Genomic DNA, 17,021 nt, shown 5'->3' on the forward strand with positions numbered 1-17,021 from the left:
AGGATACAGAAAGGAAACGTTAGTCACCTGATGAACATTAGATAATGTCTAGAAGAATCATGTGAGCAGCTATTGAGCAAACATGTCTGGAGAACAATCACATGCTAAGACAGGTGAATGGTGCAAATGAGGAAGGGGAGATTGGAAAAGGGAAGTCTGGTCGAACTTCATGACCTGGACTGATCAGGCCATGTCCAGCTTTTGTGCATAGGCAAGGGAAACATCACAACTCATTCTCAACTTAGTAAATAAGACAAATGAACGGTTTCATTGCTTCATTAACTCTTTCCCCGCCATTGACGAGATATCTCGTCAATTAAGAGAAAACGCTTCCAATGCCAATGACGAGATTTTCCGTCTTTCCGCAATACCGCTATTACCCTTCCCCAACTTTTTAAACCCGAGGTATTGCCCTATGGCAAGCGGCTGCATGTCCGTGTCTGTTTTAAAGATCGCTCTGAATGGGATCTCTATGAAAAGTCCGTCACAAAAATGGAATTATCTCTGCTTTTTGCTCAAAATGTGGTGTTTTTGTAGAAACCTACCCATATTCAAAAGCTGATTGCAAAAGAACCACTGAAGGTAGGATGAAACGGGTTTTTTGTTTGAAAGCAGAGGGTCTGTTCTTTCATTTGTTATATTGTATGTTTATATATTTAAAGAAGAACATTTTCTGGAAGGCATTCAACTTTGGTGAAAATCATGAAAAACACTGGCGCTGGCTGGCAACTTTTTTAAAAAACGCTGGCGGTGAAAGAGTTAATCATCTGAGTATAACAATAAAGAAATATACAAGGTTCTATGAAAATATATCAAATATATAAATGTGGGGTGTGGGGGAACAACATTTAAATTCTGACACAAACGTTACAGTTTTTGCCATAAATACGCATGTCCGCTCCACCTAAAATCTAAAATAATACCTTATTTTTGTCAGAGCAGACATAATAAGATTTGTTGTATAATATACACATATTCACAGATGGTTTTAAGTAGACATTAATTAAAAACATACCAGAAGATGGGATGAAATGTCTTAAAACATTTAAAAAGTTCTTAACGTCAGATATAAGAGCGCATCAGTGTACGTTCTCTGTCACCGTTGGTGAGCGAGCTTTAATGCGCGTGAACATAGAGATCGGGTTGTGAAAAGACTCACAGATCTTGTGAAGTGGTTACAATTTTATTTAGTTTAAAATATACAGGTTTTCGTCTAAAGAAACAGATCTGCTGTACACCCTGCTGTGAGACATGCAGGGGTAAGGGAGGGCGGGTGAGTACGGAGGGAGGGTGAGAGAGATAGACCCCCGGTCGTAAAAACTGACAGTCCAGAAACTGGACAGCCAAAACAACAAACTTTTTTCACATTAATAAATATGACAAACATTCGCGTGACAAAACACACACACACACACACAGGAAAATCAACGCACTGATTGACACGTCGTAAAACACGCGCAGCTCCGGACAGCCGATAAAAACCCATAAAATTTGACACTCAAAACTGGACAGCCTGTACAGCTGGTCGGGTACTACCTGTCAAATGTGATTGACTGGGTCATAAATCATATTTTGACAGATGCAGGCCCGCTATAACTACTACTCTCCCCTACCTATCAGTCATCCCAGAAATGGATCTCACTAAACACTTCAATAAAATCCACCTCACAACCTGCCTATTGGATCCTATTCCATCGCACTGGTTAAGCACTGTTTTTGTATTATGGTCATTATAAACTCCTCTCTCACCTCTGGAATAGTTCCCTCTGCCCTCAAAGTTAAAAACTTAAAAACTTTGCCTGGATCCTGAAAATCCCAACAATTTCCACCCCATTTCCAACTTACCTTTCCTGTCTAAAATTTTGGAATGCACGGTCGCCGATAAACTTAAACATCACTTTCTCTCCAATCAGCTCTACGAAACATTTCAGTCTGGATTTTGCACTCATAAATCTACTGAAACTGTACTACTCAAAGTAACAAATGACCTCCTGCTTGCCTCTGACTCTGGTTCCTGGTTCCCTCCCCATTCTCCTTCTACTCGACCTCTCTGCCGCCTTCGACACCATTAACCACTCCATTCTTCTACAACGCCTACAACATCTTGGCATCTCTGGCACAGCCCTCTCTTGGTTCACCTCCTACCTCACCAACAGATCTCAATTCATATCCATCAATAACTGTATGTCTCACACCATACCTGTCAAGTCCCTCAAGGGTCTATGCTAGGTCCCCTTTTGTTCATTCTGTATATATAAGTCCAGTTAACAAAATAAGTTTGAAGACTAATCTTATTCAATATACACAAAATAAAACATTTACTAATTATATTTAAAAAAATCTTTAAGTGACTTTATTACATTGGTTTTAAAGTTAGATTTTTTACAGTGGTCAAATAACTGTTCAACGTGATGTTGAGTGCACTTTCAATGTTTTTCTTATGTACAGTATATAAATGTAAAAAAATCAAGGCTGAATAAAAACTTGAGTAAAAATAGTAATGAAATTGAGAGACTTGGGACATTATTCAAAAACTGGTAAGGTAAAGTACTTAAAACTTAATAATGTTCTTTTAAACTTTTAAGAAGCTTTGTAAAATTAGATGAACAAAATTTGAATATATTTTAGTGTCTTTTTATTATTATACTATAATTCCTACAGTGATCACATTATTATGGGCTACTTTGAATATCAATGTTTGCATTATGTCAGTCTTTTAAAAGGAGGATGAATTTCGATCAGTAAGGGACATTTACTCAAACAATAACTCAAACATTTACCAGCAACATCTAGCAAGCGAACGTCTGTTGTCTATCAATACCAGGTGTAATTTTAAACAAATGTAAAATGACTTTGGTATAATTTCACTTTGAACATATAGTAAGTAGCGCATTATTACTTTTGACCCTGTCAGCGGGGATGAAAGTAACACACAGGTGGATCAAAAGTAACACAACAAAACAAGATCGATTTTTGTGTTACACTTGTTATTAGTAAATATACATGCCTATGACCTTGTTAATATGTAACTTCAAACATATATTGTCATTTATCATTGCCAAAAATTATGAAATTATATTTTTCAATTTCAGTTTCATCAAATGTTTCAAAAGCAACCCAACAGTAGGACTACTCACATTTAAACCTGATATACTTTTATTTTGAAAAACTTGAAAAAATAAAACTTCAGGATCTGTAAGAGCACTAAATAAACTGTAGATTGATCAGTACTGTAACAAAGGAAACCAGAAACATTTTATGAATATGAGTTTTCTTGACCTACACATGGAAACGATTATGAAATAATGCAATATTTTTTTTAGCTCTGTCAAGGGTTGTGTGCTAAAGATGCTGTCATAGTTTGGAATGCAAATGTAATCAGGGCTCGGAGAAAAACACTTTGTTACTTTTGCCCAAGTTCTCCCCTATTCAAATAAAAAGATCCTAAAGAAAAATAGCCTTCCAACAAGCATGCTGCCGAGCCCATATATCCTAAGCATGTTTTTCAAACCAGATAAGCTTTAAACAACAAGCGTGTTGCTGAAACACATATTATTACATATTATTACCTGCTGACTCTTGCAATAGTGTATTTTCTTAATCCAATCAAGTGAACAACGTAAAGCGTTTTTAGTAATATTTTATTTAGCATAAAACAGTAAATAACAGCTTGATTTATTTTTTTGAACTGCTGATTGCATTAACACATGCCTAAAAGAAAAGAATTATATATTACTATATATATATTTTACAGGATATATATATATATTACAGGATTACAACATAAATCATAAGTTAATGTAGTTTTAAAGCTAAAACAATAAGAATAAATACACAAGGGTCTCTATTCTAGAACCCCCTTTACATTCTTAAACCACATCCAGTGTGAACACTTTTAAAAAGAATATATTTGGATAAATACAATATTTATGATTAAATTTACACCAGAGAGATATTTAATTTGAGACTTTAAAATACTTGAAATTGTCTAAATTCAACACAATCACTTAATGTGGGCTTAAACAGCACACCAGAGACAGACGCATACAAGAAAGTCCATGACTTTCATTAGGATAGCCCTCAAAGCCAAAAGCCACGTTTGCAGAGATAGCAGCGAAAAAAGATGAACAGAAAGTAAAATCCCTGGGTTCATTGCATTTCCCTGGGCCTCAGAGTTCAGTGTAAATAGATATTTTTAAAAAGTTCATAAACACAGAAAGGATCAGTTCTATAGACTTCCATTACACGATTACAAGGAGAAGTCAAACAACACATACATAACTAACTAACTACCATACAAGAGGAGTAAGGGCTTACTGAGAATTAATTTTGTGTTACTATAGTGTGTAGTCATGATGAATATTTATGACACAACATTCTGAGAGTACAGTTGATAATGTGAATCTCAGGAGTTTTATCTCAGATGGTTTTGACATTGGGTCCTTTCATAGTTTGTCGTATATCTGAGCTGTTCTGCAGGTTTCATGAAGATGGAAATTGTTCGTGCCAGACACTTCATGTCATCGAGATGTTTTGTAATGCTTGGCATTGTTGCTTAAAGACTGTACAGGGGGCTTTGGTGTTGCATTGGAGAGGTACAAATATCCTGGGGAGGCACAGCCTTTTCCCCAATTAAAATTTTTCAAGAAGCACAAGAAAGATGAAATAACATGCAAATAAATAAGAATCATTACAGCGTACATGTAGTAGACTATGATCAATCAAACCACGTGACCAGAAGTGACAAAACAACCAGGAGTGAAGCCGTCAACATGCTGGTCCGACTGCTCGCTTCACCTGAGGAGTACGCTGTGTTACAAAGAAAAGAAATAAAACAACATTTATTTATTTAGCATTTTGAATATTGTCTGAAGCAAAAGAGCAGTACGGTTAATACTATAGATAAATAATCTTATTATTAACAGATGGTAAAAGCAAAAATGAATAACATACCTGTGCCATTGACCACAATTTCATAAGTGAAGATTTTAAAAGGTAATGTCTCGTTGTAGGCGGCTCGGAGCATAGTGTTCACTATCTGTGTGTCATTGGGTAAAATTGTATTTGCTGGAAAAGCAAGATCCATTCCATTTTTGATTGTGGGGATGTTCACTTTTAGACCAGTATTTTTGGAATAAGAACTGGGGACAAACCAGATTCAAGCAAAACTAATTATTTTCAACATGCAAATAACAAGACAAGAAACAAACGGTTTTGTTGTTGGTGACTTGACAACAACTTTACAGTCTCTACCATATTTTAGTTTGAACAAAATCTTACAGTAGGAGGTTTATATAAAATGAATTATTTTCAAAGCATTGATGGCTAGACAGATGTGTACATACCTGTAGTTGGTTAAATATAAAACACTGAATGATGCTTTATAATCTGTGATGAAGAAAGGTTCAAGCTAAAACAAAAACAAAAATAATAAGATTATCCATCTATCCATGCAAAACAAGATGATGTCATTATGTGTACTTCAGAAAATAGCCAAGTTAATACAATAAGCTTACCCATTGTTTTATCATTGATGACCTGATTAGAAAATCATTGGATGTCGAATCTAAGAGGGCCGGCACGTAGGTGCCATTGGTCAAGAAGGTTACAGGGATTCTCTGCATTTGTTCTGAGGATGCACAAAGAAAAAACATGATTGCAAATGAACCACACATGGAAAGACGTTCTAAAGTCAAATCAAACAGGTCGCACTAAGAGAGCTGTAAAAACAACTTACTAGTTAGAGTAATGGAGTTAGGATAAATAGGCAGGTTCTGTTGGAAGGTTTGATTTGCTGCTGCTGCCTTTAGGTCTTCTGCAACCTGAGTGTCGCTTGGGATAGTTTGAGGAGAGGTTTCATTGAACACTACCTGAATCTCCGCTTCCACATTTTCTGCCATTCGAGTTCTGACAACACCTCTGTAATAAAACATAACCATGTGCTTTAAAGTTTACAACCACCTCAAAATATACAGTATTCAAAAACTAAATGAACTGTTGACATGACATGGTTTACATATTCAAGAATATATTTGTCTAATACTTGAATATTGAATGTCAATAAAGTTTAAATTATATTATTAAGGGAAAAATGTAAATAATCAAGCAGACCATTGACTGACCTGAATGAAACCACAATGATTCTGACAAAAAGTAATCCATACTTGCTTCTGTAAACTGGCTCACACTTAAAAAAAAAACAAGACAGTAAAACAATAATTATGTTTCGTGTAAGTTATACTTTACATTATTTTAATGTATCAGAAAATTGAAATGGTTTTAATTAATAAAGAGATTTTTATACCATGGCTAATGGGACACAATGGGCCTCATTTATGAAACAAGTGTATCTCAGAAAACTGCGTACAGTTGTATCCACGCAAGACTTGGCATTTATCATTATGGACGTTTTAAATTAGCGTTAAGATGTATGTTTTACCTGTTTGATATCCTTTCCCAAAAAGAGAATAAGTTAGAAATAGTGTTTTCGTTTAGTTTAACAAATGGAAAATGAGATTGCTGCTCAATTTTCCCTACAGAAAAAATACTTTAGCATTTATTACAGTAAAACTTATAGCAATTACTGTAGTTTGGGCTTTAAAGCTTTAACAACATTAAACATTAACCAGCTTCAGGTATGTGAGAGGGAAAGAGTTACTACAGTTAGATACTTAATAATTAGCCTAAATATATAATAATCATGGAAATATTGAATTATTTCAAATTACATTGTACATGCTGACACAGGGAGAACACTACACAACTCTATACAAAAAGGCCACCCAAAACATCCAAAGCTTGAACTGGGGACCTTCTTGCTGTGAGGTAACAGTGCCTAGCCAACTGATAATCTTAAAATAACAAAACAGTCATAAGCTTGCCTTTTAAAATTAAGAATAAAGAAGCAATATTTAGGTCAAGTGTGCAGTAATGGCAGCTTATAAACATTTTATAATTGCAACAAAGCACAAAAATTTACTTTTATTTATTAGGTAAACTTACCCACGTGATAACACGTTTGGCCATTTTCTGAAATTCTTCACTTTGCTGTTCTTCGAGTTCTGGAACAAATGTAAGTAATATCACAACATTTATAGTTACTGTTGGTGGAGGGCGGGTTACAACTGGAGTTGTTGTGGTTGCTGGATGTTTTGTGGTTGTTGTTAGACGTTTTGTGGTTGCTAGATGTTTTGTGGTTGTTAGACGTTTTGTGGTTGTTGTTAGACGTTTTGTGGTTGTTGTTAGATGTTTTGTGGTTGTTGTTAGACGTTTTGTGGTTGCCAGACGTTTTGTGGTTGCTGGATGTTTTGCGGTTGCTGGATGTTTTGTGGTTGTTGTTAGACTTTTTGTGGTTGTATTTGTTGATATGCTTGTTTTAAGAGTTGTTGTTGGTGCAGCTGTAGTGGTTGTTGGTGCAGTTTTCGTAGTTGTTGGTGCAGCTGTTGTGGTTGTTGGTGCAGCTGTCGTGGTTGTTGGTGCAGCTGTCGTGGTTGTTGGTGCAGCTGTTGTGGTTGTTGGTGCAGCTGTTGTAGTTGTTGGTGCAGTTGTCGTGGTTGTTGGTGCAGCTGTTGTGGTTGTTGGTGCAGCTGTAGTAGATGTTGGTGCAGCTGTTGTATATGTTGGTGCAGCTGTCATGGTTGTTGGTGCAGCAGTTGTGGTGGTTGGTGCAGCTGTTGTGGTTGTTGGTGCAGCTGTAGTAGATGTTGGTGCAGCTGTAGTATATGTTGGTGCAGCTGTAGTAGATGTTGGTGCAGCTGTTGTATATGTTGGTGCAGCTGTCATGGTTGTTGGTGCAGCAGTTGTGGTGGTTGGTGCAGCTGTTGTGGTTGTTGGTGCAGCTGTTGTCGTTGTTGGTGCAGCTGTAGTGGCCGTTGCTGCAGTTGACGTGGTTGTTGGTGCAGTTGTCGTAGAAGCTGGTGCAGATGTAGTGGTTGTTGGTGCAGCTGTAGTGGTTGTTGATGCAGCTGTAGTGGTTGTTGGTGTAGCAGTCGTGGTTATTGGTGTAGCAGTCATGGTTGTTGGTGCAGTTGTTGTGGTTGTTGGTGCAGCAGTCGTGGTTGTTGGTGCAGCTGTTGTGGTTGTTGTTGCAGCTGTTGTGGTTGTTGGTACAGCTGTTGTGGTTGTTGGTGCAGCTGTTGTGGTTGTTGGTGCAGCTGTTGTAGTTGTTGGTGCAGTTGTCGTGGTTGTTGGTGCAGCTGTTGTGGTTGTTGGTGCAGCTGTTGTAGTTGTTGGTGCAGCAGTCGTGGTTGTTGGTGCAGCTGTTGTGGTTGTTGGTGCAGCTGTTGTAGTTGTTGGTGCAGTTCTAGTATATGTTGGTGCAGCAGTAGTGGTTGTTGGTGCAGCAGTAGTGGTTGTTGGTGCAGCAGTCGTGGTTGTTGGCGCAGCAGTCATGATTGTTGGTGCAGCTGTTGTGGTTGTTGGTGCAGCTGTAGTAGATGTTGGTGCAGCTGTCATGGTTGTTGGTGCAGCAGTTGTGGTGGTTGGTGCAGCTGTTGTATATGTTGGTGCAGCTGTCATGGTTGTTGGTGCAGCAGTTGTGGTTGTTGGTGCAGCTGTTGTGGTTGTTGGTGCAGCTGTTGTGGTTGTTGGTGCAGCTGTAGGGGCCATTGCTGCAGTTGACGTGGTTGTTGGTGCAGTTGTCGTAGAAGTTGGTGCAGCTGTAGTGGTTGTTGCTGCAGCTGTAGTGGTTGTTGGTGTAGCAGTCGTGGTTATTGGTGTAGCAGTCATGGTTGTTGGTGCAGTTGTTGTGGTTGTTGGTGCAGCAGTCGTGGTTGTTGGTGCAGATGTTGTGGTTGTGGTTGTTGTTGCAGCTGAAGTGGTTGTTGGTACAGCTGGTGTGGTTGTTGTTGCAGCTGTTGTGGTTTTTGGTACAGCTGTTGTTGTTGTTGGTGCAGCTGTTGTGGTTGTTGGTGCAGCTGTTGTGGTTGTTGGTGCAGCTGTAGTAGATGTTGGTGCAGCTGTAGTATATGTTGGTGCAGCTGTTTTATATGTTGGTGCAGCTGTCATGGTTGTTGGTGCAGCAGTTGTGGTGGTTGGTGCAGCAGTTGTGGTGGTTGGTGCAGCTGTTGTGGTTGTTGGTGCAGCTGTTGTGGTTGTTGATGCAGCTGTAGTGGCCGTTGCTGCAGTTGACGTGGTTGTTGGTGCAGTTATCGTAGAAGTTGGTGCAGCTTTAGTGGTTGTTGGTGCAGATGTAGTGGTTGTTGGTGTAGCAGTCGTGGTTATTGGTGTAGCAGTCATGGTTGTTGGTGCAGTTGTTGTGGTTGTTGGTGCAGCAGTCGTGGTTGTTGGTGCAGCTGTTGTGGTTGTTGTTGCAGCTGGCGTGGTTGTTGGTGAAACTGTCGTGGTTGTTGGTGCAGCTGTAGTAGATGCTGGTGCAGCTGTAGTGGTTGTTGGTGCAGCAGTCATGGTTGTTGGTGCAGCAGTCATGGATGTTGGTGCAGATGTCGTGGTTGTTGGTACAGTTGGCGTAGATGTCATGGTTGTTGGTGCAGTTGTTGTGGTTGTTGGTGCAGCTGTAGTAGATGTTGTTGCAACTGTCGTGGTGGTTTGTATAGCTGTAGTAGATGCTGGTGCAGCTGTTGTGGTTGTTGGTACAGCTGTTGTGGTTGTTGGTGCAGCTGTCGTAATTGTTGGTGCAGCTGTCGTAATTGTTGGTGCAGCTGTCGTAGAAGTTGGTACAGCTGTAGTGGTTGTTGTTGCAGCTGTCATGGTTGTTGGTGTAGCAGTCGTGGTTATTTGTGCAGCAGTCGTTGTTGTTAAGGCAGCTGGCGTGGTTGTTGGTGAAACTGTCGTGGTTGTTGGTGCAGCTGTAGTAGATGCTGGTGCAGCTGTAGTGGTTGTTGGTGCAGCAGTCATGGTTGTTGGTGCAGCAGTCATGGATGTTGGTGCAGCTGTCGTGGTTGTTGGTGCAGTTGTCGTAGATGTCATGGTTGTTGGTGCAGTTGTTGTGGTTGTTGGTGCAGCTGTAGTAGAGGTTGGTGCAGCTGTAGTATATGTTGGTGCAGCTGTTGAATATGTTTGTGCAGCTGTCATGGTTGTTGGTGCAGCAGTTGTGGTGGTTGGTGCAGCTGTTGTGGTTGTTGGTGCAGCTGTTGTGGTTGTTGGTGCAGCTGTTGTAGTTGTTGGTGCAGTTGTCGTGGTTGTTGGTGCAGCGGTAGTGGTTGTTGGTGCAGCAGTCGTGGTTGTTGGCGCAACAGTCATGATTGTTGGTGCAGCTGTTGTGGTTGTTGGTGCAGCTGAAGTAGATGTTGGTGCAGCTGTAGTATATGTTGGTGCAGCTGTAGTATATGTTGGTGCAGCTGTAGTAGATGTTGGTGCAGCTGTAGTAGATGTTGGTGCAGCTGTTGTATATGTTGGTGCAGCTGTCATGGTTGTTGGTGCAGCAGTTGTGGTGGTTGGTGCAGCTGTTGTGGTTGTTGGTGTAGGTGTAGTAGATGTTGGTGCAGCTGTAGTATATGTTGGTGCAGCTCTAGTAGATGTTGGTGCAGCTGTTGTATATGTTGGTGCAGCTGTCATGGTTGTTGGTGCAGCAGTTGTGGTGGTTGGTGCAGCTGTTAAGGTTGTTGGTGCAGATGTTGTGGTTGTTGGTGCAGCTGTAGTAGATGCTGGTGCAGCTGTAGTGGTTGTTGGTGCAGCAGTCATGGTTGTTGGTGCAGCAGTCATGGATGTTGGTGCAGCTGTCGTGGTTGTTGGTGCAGTTGTCGTAGATGTCATGGTTGTTGGTGCAGTTGTTGTGGTTGTTGGTGCAGCTGTAGTAGAGGTTGGTGCAGCTGTAGTATATGTCGGTGCAGCTGTTGTATATGTTTGTGCAGCTGTCATGGTTGTTGGTGCAGCAGTCATGGTTGTTGGTGCAGCAGTTGTGGTTATTGGTGTAGCAGTCGTGGTTGTTAGGGCAGCTGAAGTGGTTGTTGGTACAGCAGGTGTGGTTGATGGTGCAGCTGTTGTGGTTGTTGGTGCAGCAGTCGTGGTAATTGGTGTAGCAGTCATGGTTGTTGGTGCAGTCGTCGTAGATATTGGTGCAGCGGTAGTGGTTGTTGGTGCAGTTGTCGTAGATGTTGGTGCAGCTGTAGTTGTTTTTGGTGCAGCTGTTGTGGTTGTTGGTGCAGCGGTAGTGGTTGTTGGTGCAGCTGTCATGGCTGTTGGTTCAGTAGTTGTGGTTGTTGGTGCAGCCGTAGTGGTTGTTGGTGCAGCTGTCGTGATTGTTGGTGCAGCCGTCGTGGTTATTGGTGCAGCTGTTGTAGTTGTTGGTGCAGCAGTCGTGGTTGTTGGTGCAGCTGTCGTGGTTGTTGGTGCAGCTGTCGTGGTTGTTGGTGCAGTTGTCGTAGAAGTTGGTGCAGCTGTAGTGGTTGTTTGTGCAGCTGTAGTGGTTGTTGGTGCAGCTGTCTTGGTTATTGGTGCAGCAGTCCTTGTTGTTAGGGCAGCTGGCGTGGTTGTTGGTGCAACTGTCATGGTTGTTGGTGCAGCTGTAGTAGATGCTGGTGCAGCTGTAGTGGTTGTTGGTGCAGCTGTCGTGGTTGTTTGTACAGTTGTTGTAGATGTTGGTGCAGCAGTCATTGTTGTTAGGGCAGCTGGCATGGTTGTTGGGGCAGCTGTAGTGGTTGTTGGTTCAGCTGTAGTAGATGCTGGTGCAGCTGTTGTGGTTGTTGGTGCAGCTGTAGTGGTTGTTGGTACAGCTGTAGTGGTTGTTGGTATAGCTGTTGTGGTTTTTGGTGTAGCAATCGTGGTTGTTGGTAAAGCGGTCATGGTTGTTGGTGCAGTTGTAAGGGTTGTTGGTGCAGCTGTAGTGGTTGATGGTACAGCTGTCATGGTTATTGGTGTAGCAGTCGTGGTTGTTAGTGCAGCTGTAGTAGATGTTGGTGCAGCGGTTGAGGATGTTGATGCAGCCGTAGTGGTTGTTGGTGCAGCTATTGTGGTTGTTGTTGCAGCTGTTGTAATTGTTGGTGCAGCTGTCGTGGTTGTTGGTGCAGCTGTTGTGCTTGTTGGTGCAGCTGTTGTGGTTGTTGGTGCAGCTGTTGTGGTTGTTGGTGCAGCTGTTGTGGTTGTTGGTGCAGCTGTTGTGGTTGTTGGTGCAGCTGTTGTGGTTGTTGGTGCAGCTATTGTTGTTGTTGGTGCACCTGGTGTTGTTGTTGGTGCAGCTGGTGTTGTTGTTGGTGCAACAGTCGTGGTTGTTGATGCAGCTGTAGTAAATGTTGGTGCAGCTGTAGTGGTTGTTGGTGCAGCAGTCGTGGTTATTGGTGTAGCAGTCATGGTTGTTGGTGCAGCCGTAGTGGTTGTTTGTGCAGCCTTCGTGGTTGTTTTTGCAGCAGTCGTGGTTATTGGTGCAGCAGTCGTGGCTGTTGGTTCAGTATTTGTGGTTGTTGGTACAGAAGTCGTAGTTATTGGTGCAACTGTCATGGTTTTTGATGCAGCGGACATGGTTGTTGGTGCAGCTGTTGTGGTTATTAGTGCAGCCGTCGTGGTTATTGGTGCAGCAGTCCATGTTGTTAGGGCAGCTGGCGTGGTTGCTGGTGCAACTGTCGTGGTTGTTGGTGCAGCTGTACTAGATGCTGGTGCAGCTGTAGTGGTTGTTGGTGCAGCTGTCGTGGTTGTTGATGCATGTGTTGTGGTTGTTGGTGCAGCTGTAGTAGATGCTGGTGCAGCTGTAGTGGTTGTTGGTGCAGCAGTCGTGGTTTTTGGTGCAGCTGTAGTAGATGCTGGTGCAGCTGTAGTGGTTGTTGGTGCAGCAGTTGTGGTTGTTGTTGCAGCTGTAATGATTGTTGTTGCTGCAGCAGTCGTGGTTGTTGGTGCAGCAGTCGTGGTTGTTGGTGCAGCAGTCGTGGTTTTTGGTGCAGCAGTCGTGGTTGTTGGTGCAGCTGTAGTAGATGCTGGTGCAGCTGTAGTGGTTGTTGGTTCAGCAGTTGTGGTTGCTGTTGCAGCTGTAATGGTTGTTGTTGCTGCAGCAGTCGTGGTTGATGGTGCAGCTGTTGTGGTTGTTGGTGCAGCTGTAGTAGATGTTAGTGCAGCTGTTGTGGTTGTTGGTACAGCTGGTGTGATTGTTGGTGCAGCTGTCGTGGTTGTTGATGCAGCTGTCGTGGTTGTTGGTGCAGCTGTCGTGGTTGTTGGTGCAGCTGTCGTTGTTGTTGGTGCAGTGGAAGTGGTTGTTGGTGCAGCTGTAGTGCTTGTTGGTGCAGCTGTAGTGGTTGTTGGTGCTGCTGTTGTGGTTGATAGTGCACCTGTCGTGATTGTTGGTGCAGTTGTTGTGCTTATTGGTGTAGCAGTCGTGGTTGTTAGGGCAGCTGTAGTGGATGTTGGTGCAGCTGGTGTGGTTGTTGGTGCAACTGTCGTGGTTGTTGATGCAGCTGTAGTAGATGTTGGTGCAGCTGAAATGGTTGTTTGTGAAGCTGTAGTAGGTGTTGGTGACGCTGGAGTAGATGATGTTGTAGTAGATGTGGTTGTTGGTGCAGCTTTCGTGGTTGTTGGTGCAGCTGTCGTTGTTGGTGCAGCTGTCGTGGTTGTTGGTGCAGCTGTCGTGATTGTTGGTGCAGCTGTAGTAGATGTTGGTGCAGTTTTTGTGGTTGTTGATCTAGTGGTTGTTGGTGCATTAGTGATGGTTGTTGGTGCACCTGTAGTGGTTGTTGTTGCAGCTGGTGTGGTTGTTGGTGCAATTGTCGTGGTTGTTGATGCTGCTGTCGTGGTTGTTGCTGCAGCTGTAGTAGATGTTGGTGCAGTTTTTGTGGTTGTTGATGTAGATGTAGTGGTTGTTGGTGCATTAGTCATGGTTGTTGATGCACCTGTATTGGTTGTTGTTGCAGCTGGTGTGGTTGTTGGTGCAGCTTTAGTAGATGTTGGTGCAGTTTTCGTGGTTGTTGATGTAGATGTAGTGGTTGTTGGTGCATTAGTCATGGTTATTGGTGCAACTGTCGTGGTTGTTGATGCAGCTGTAGTAGATGTTGGTGCAGCTGTAGTGGTTATTGGTGCATTAGTCGTGATTGTTGGTGCAGCTGGAGTAGTTGTTGGTGCAGCTGGGGTAGATGATGTTGGAGTAGACGTGGTTGTTGGTGCAGCATTTGTGGTTGTTGGTGCAGCATTTGTGGTTATTGGTGCAGCATTTGTGGTTGTTGGTGCAGCTGTAGTAGATGTTGGTGCAGTAGTAGTAGTTGTTGGTGCAGCTGACATAGATGAAGTTGAAGTAGTCGTGGTTATTGGTGCAGCTGTTGTTGTAATTGGTGCTGCTGTTGTGGTAATTGTTACAGTAGTCGTGGTTGTTGATGCAGATGTAGTGGTTGTTGATGCAGCTGAAGCGGAAGTTGGTGCAGAATTTGTGGTTGTTGGTGCAGATGTAGTGCTTGTTGGTGCAGCTGTTGTAGTTGTTGGTGCAGTTGTAGTGGTTTTTGATGCAGCTGTATTAGATGTTGGTGCAGCTGTAGTGGTTATTGGTGCATTAGTTGTGATTGTTGGTGCAGTTGTAGAGGTTGTTGGTGCAGCTGTAGTGGTTATTGGTGCAGCAGTCATGGTGGTTGGTGAAGCTGTCGTGGTTATTGGTGCTGCTGTTGTGGTAATTGATACAGTAGTCGTGGATGTTGACGCAGATGTAGTGGTTATTGATGCAGCTGAAGCGGAAGTTGGTGCAGTATTTGTGGTTGTTGGTGCAGATGTAGTGGTTGTTGGTGCAGCAGTCGGGGTTTTTTGGGCAGCTGTAGTGGATGTTGGTGCAGCTGTTGTGGTTCTTGGTGAAACTGTTGTGGTTGTTGGTGTAGCAGTCGTGGTTGTTAGGGCTGCTGTTGTGGATGTTGGTGCAGCTGTCGTGGTTGTTGGTGCAGTAGTTGTTGGTGCAGCTGTAGTGGATGTTGGTGCAGTAGTTGTGGTTGTTGTTGCAGATGTAGTGGTTGTTGGTGCAGCTGCCATGGTTGTTGGTGCAGTTGTCGTGGTTATTGGTGCAGCAGTCGTGGTTGTTGGTGCAGCTGTCGTGGTTCTTGGTGCAGATGTAGTAGATGTTGGTGCAGCTGTCGTGGTTGTTGGTGCTGCTGCCGTGGTTGTTGGTACAGTAGCCGTGGTTGTTGGTGCAGCTGTAGTGGTTGTTGGTGCAGCTGTCGTGCTTGTTAGTTCAGACGAAGTGAATGTTGTTGCAGTATTCGTGGTTGTTGGTGCATTAGTCGTGGTTGTTGGGGTAGCTGTCGTGGTTGTTGGGGTAGCTGTCGTGGTTGTTGGTGCAGCTGTGGTAGATGTTGGTGCAGTATTTGTGGTTGTTTGTTCAGCTGTCGTGGTTGTTGGTGCTACTGTTGTGGTTTTTGGTGCAGCTGTAGTGGATGTTGGTGCAGCTGTTGTGGTTGTTGGTCCAGCTGTAGTAGATGTTGGTTCAGCTGTAGTGGTTGTTGGTGCAGCTGTCGTGGTTGTTGGTGCAGCTGTTGTGGTTGTTGGTGCAGCCGTAGTGGTTGTTGGTGCAGCTGTTGTGGTTGTTGTTGCAGCTACTGTGGTTGTTGGTACAGCTGGTGTGGTTGTTGGTGCAGCCGTCGTGGTTGTTGGTGCAGCTGTCGTGGTTGTTGGTGCAGTTGTAGTAGAAGTTGGTGCAGCTGTAGTGGTTGTTTGTACAGCTGTAGTGGTTGTTGGTGCAGCTGTAGTGGTTGTTGGTGTAGCAGTCGTGGTTGTTAGGGCAGCTGCCGTGCTTGTTGTTGCAGCTGGTGTGGTTGTTGGTGCATCTGTCGTGGTTGTTGATGCAGCTGTTGTGGTTGTTGGTGCAGCAGTTGTGGTTATTGGTGTAGCAGTCATGGTTGTTGGTGCAGTTGTCGTGGTTGTTGGTGCAGCAGTTGTGGTAATTGGTGTAGCAGTCATGGTTGTTGGTGCAGCTGTTGTGGTCGTTTGTGCAGTTGTCGTAGATGTTGGTGCAGCTGTAATGGTTGTTGGTGCAGCTGTCATGGCTGTTGGTTCAGTAGTTGTGGTTGTTGGTACAGATGTCGTGGTTATTGGTGCAGCTGTCGTATATGTTGGTGCAGCTGTAGTAGATGTTGGTGCAGCTGTAGTATATGTTGGTGCAGCGGTAGTTGTTGTTGGTGAAGCTGTCGTGGTTGTTGGTGCAGCTGTTGTGGTTGTTGGTGCAGCTTTTGTAATTGTTGGTGCAGCTGTTGTGGTTGTTGGTGCAGCTGTTGTGGTTGTTGGTGCCGTTGTATTGGTTGTTAGTGCAGCTGTAGTAGATGTTGGTGCAGCGGTTGAGGATGTTGGTGCAGCCGTAGTGGTTGTTGGTGCAGCTGTTGTGGTTGTTGTTTCAGCTGTTATAATTGTTGGTGCAGCTGTCGTGGTTGTTGGTGCAGCTGTTGTGGTTGTTGGTGCAGCTGTTGTGGTTGTTGGTGCAGCTGTTGTGGTTGTTGGTGCAGCTGTTGTTGTTGTTGGTGCAGCTGGTGTTGTTGTTGGTGCAAGAGTCGTGGTTGTTGATGCAGCTGTAGTAAATGTTGGTGCAGCTGTAGTGGTTGTTGGTGCAGCAGTCGTGGTTATTGGTGTAGCAGTCATGGTTGTTGGTGCAGTCGTAGTGGTTGTTGGTGCAGCCTTCGTGGTTGTTTTTGCAGCAGTCGTGGTTATTGGTGCAGCAGTCGTGGCTGTTGGTTCAGTATTTGTGGTTGTTGGTACAGAAGTCGTAGTTATTGGTGCAACTGTCGTGGTTTTTGATGCAGCGGACGTGGTTGTTGGTGCAGCTGTTGTGGTTATTAGTGCAGCCGTCGTGGTTATTGGTGCAGCAGTCCATGTTGTTAGGGCAGCTGGCGTGGTTGCTGGTGCAACTGTCGTGGTTGTTGGTGCAGCTGTACTAGATGCTGGTGCAGCTGTAGTGGTTGTTGGTGCAGCTGTCGTGGTTGTTGATGCATGTGTTGTGGTTGTTGGTGCAGCTGTAGTAGATGCTGGTGCAGCTGTAGTGGTTGTTGGTGCAGCAGTCGTGGTTTTTGGTGCAGCTGTAGTAGATGCTGGTGCAGCTGTAGTGGTTGTTGGTGCAGAAGTTGTGGTTGTTGTTGCAGCTGTAATGATTGTTGTTAGTGCAGCAGTCGTGGTTGTTGGTGCAG

At 43.5% G+C, this 17,021-nt stretch overlaps 2 protein-coding genes across 2 annotated transcripts; both read right to left on the minus strand.

The window, feature by feature from the left end:
• Window positions 1–4,123: 4,123 nt before the first annotated feature.
• LOC135743681 (uncharacterized) lies at window positions 4,124–13,881 on the minus strand. Its single transcript, XM_073813460.1, has 9 exons — window positions 13,770–13,881; window positions 13,212–13,400; window positions 9,679–9,806; window positions 7,837–7,953; window positions 5,738–5,942; window positions 5,517–5,629; window positions 5,346–5,410; window positions 4,954–5,141; window positions 4,124–4,809 (listed from the first exon to the last, which is right to left on the minus strand). Exons 1-9 carry the CDS (start codon window positions 13,879–13,881, stop codon window positions 4,718–4,720), a joined length of 1,209 nt encoding a protein of 402 aa, XP_073669561.1. The 3' UTR covers window positions 4,124–4,717.
• A 76-nt stretch (window positions 13,882–13,957) lies between these two features.
• On the minus strand, window positions 13,958–16,711 carry LOC141281577 (uncharacterized). Its single transcript, XM_073813461.1, has 3 exons — window positions 16,597–16,711; window positions 14,153–15,674; window positions 13,958–13,979 (listed from the first exon to the last, which is right to left on the minus strand). Exons 1-3 carry the CDS (start codon window positions 16,709–16,711, stop codon window positions 13,958–13,960), a joined length of 1,659 nt encoding a protein of 552 aa, XP_073669562.1.
• Window positions 16,712–17,021: the final 310 nt, after the last annotated feature.

This window comes from Paramisgurnus dabryanus, chromosome 2, assembly GCF_030506205.2.
Source record: "Paramisgurnus dabryanus chromosome 2, PD_genome_1.1, whole genome shotgun sequence".
Taxonomy (NCBI): Eukaryota; Metazoa; Chordata; class Actinopteri; order Cypriniformes; family Cobitidae; genus Paramisgurnus; species Paramisgurnus dabryanus.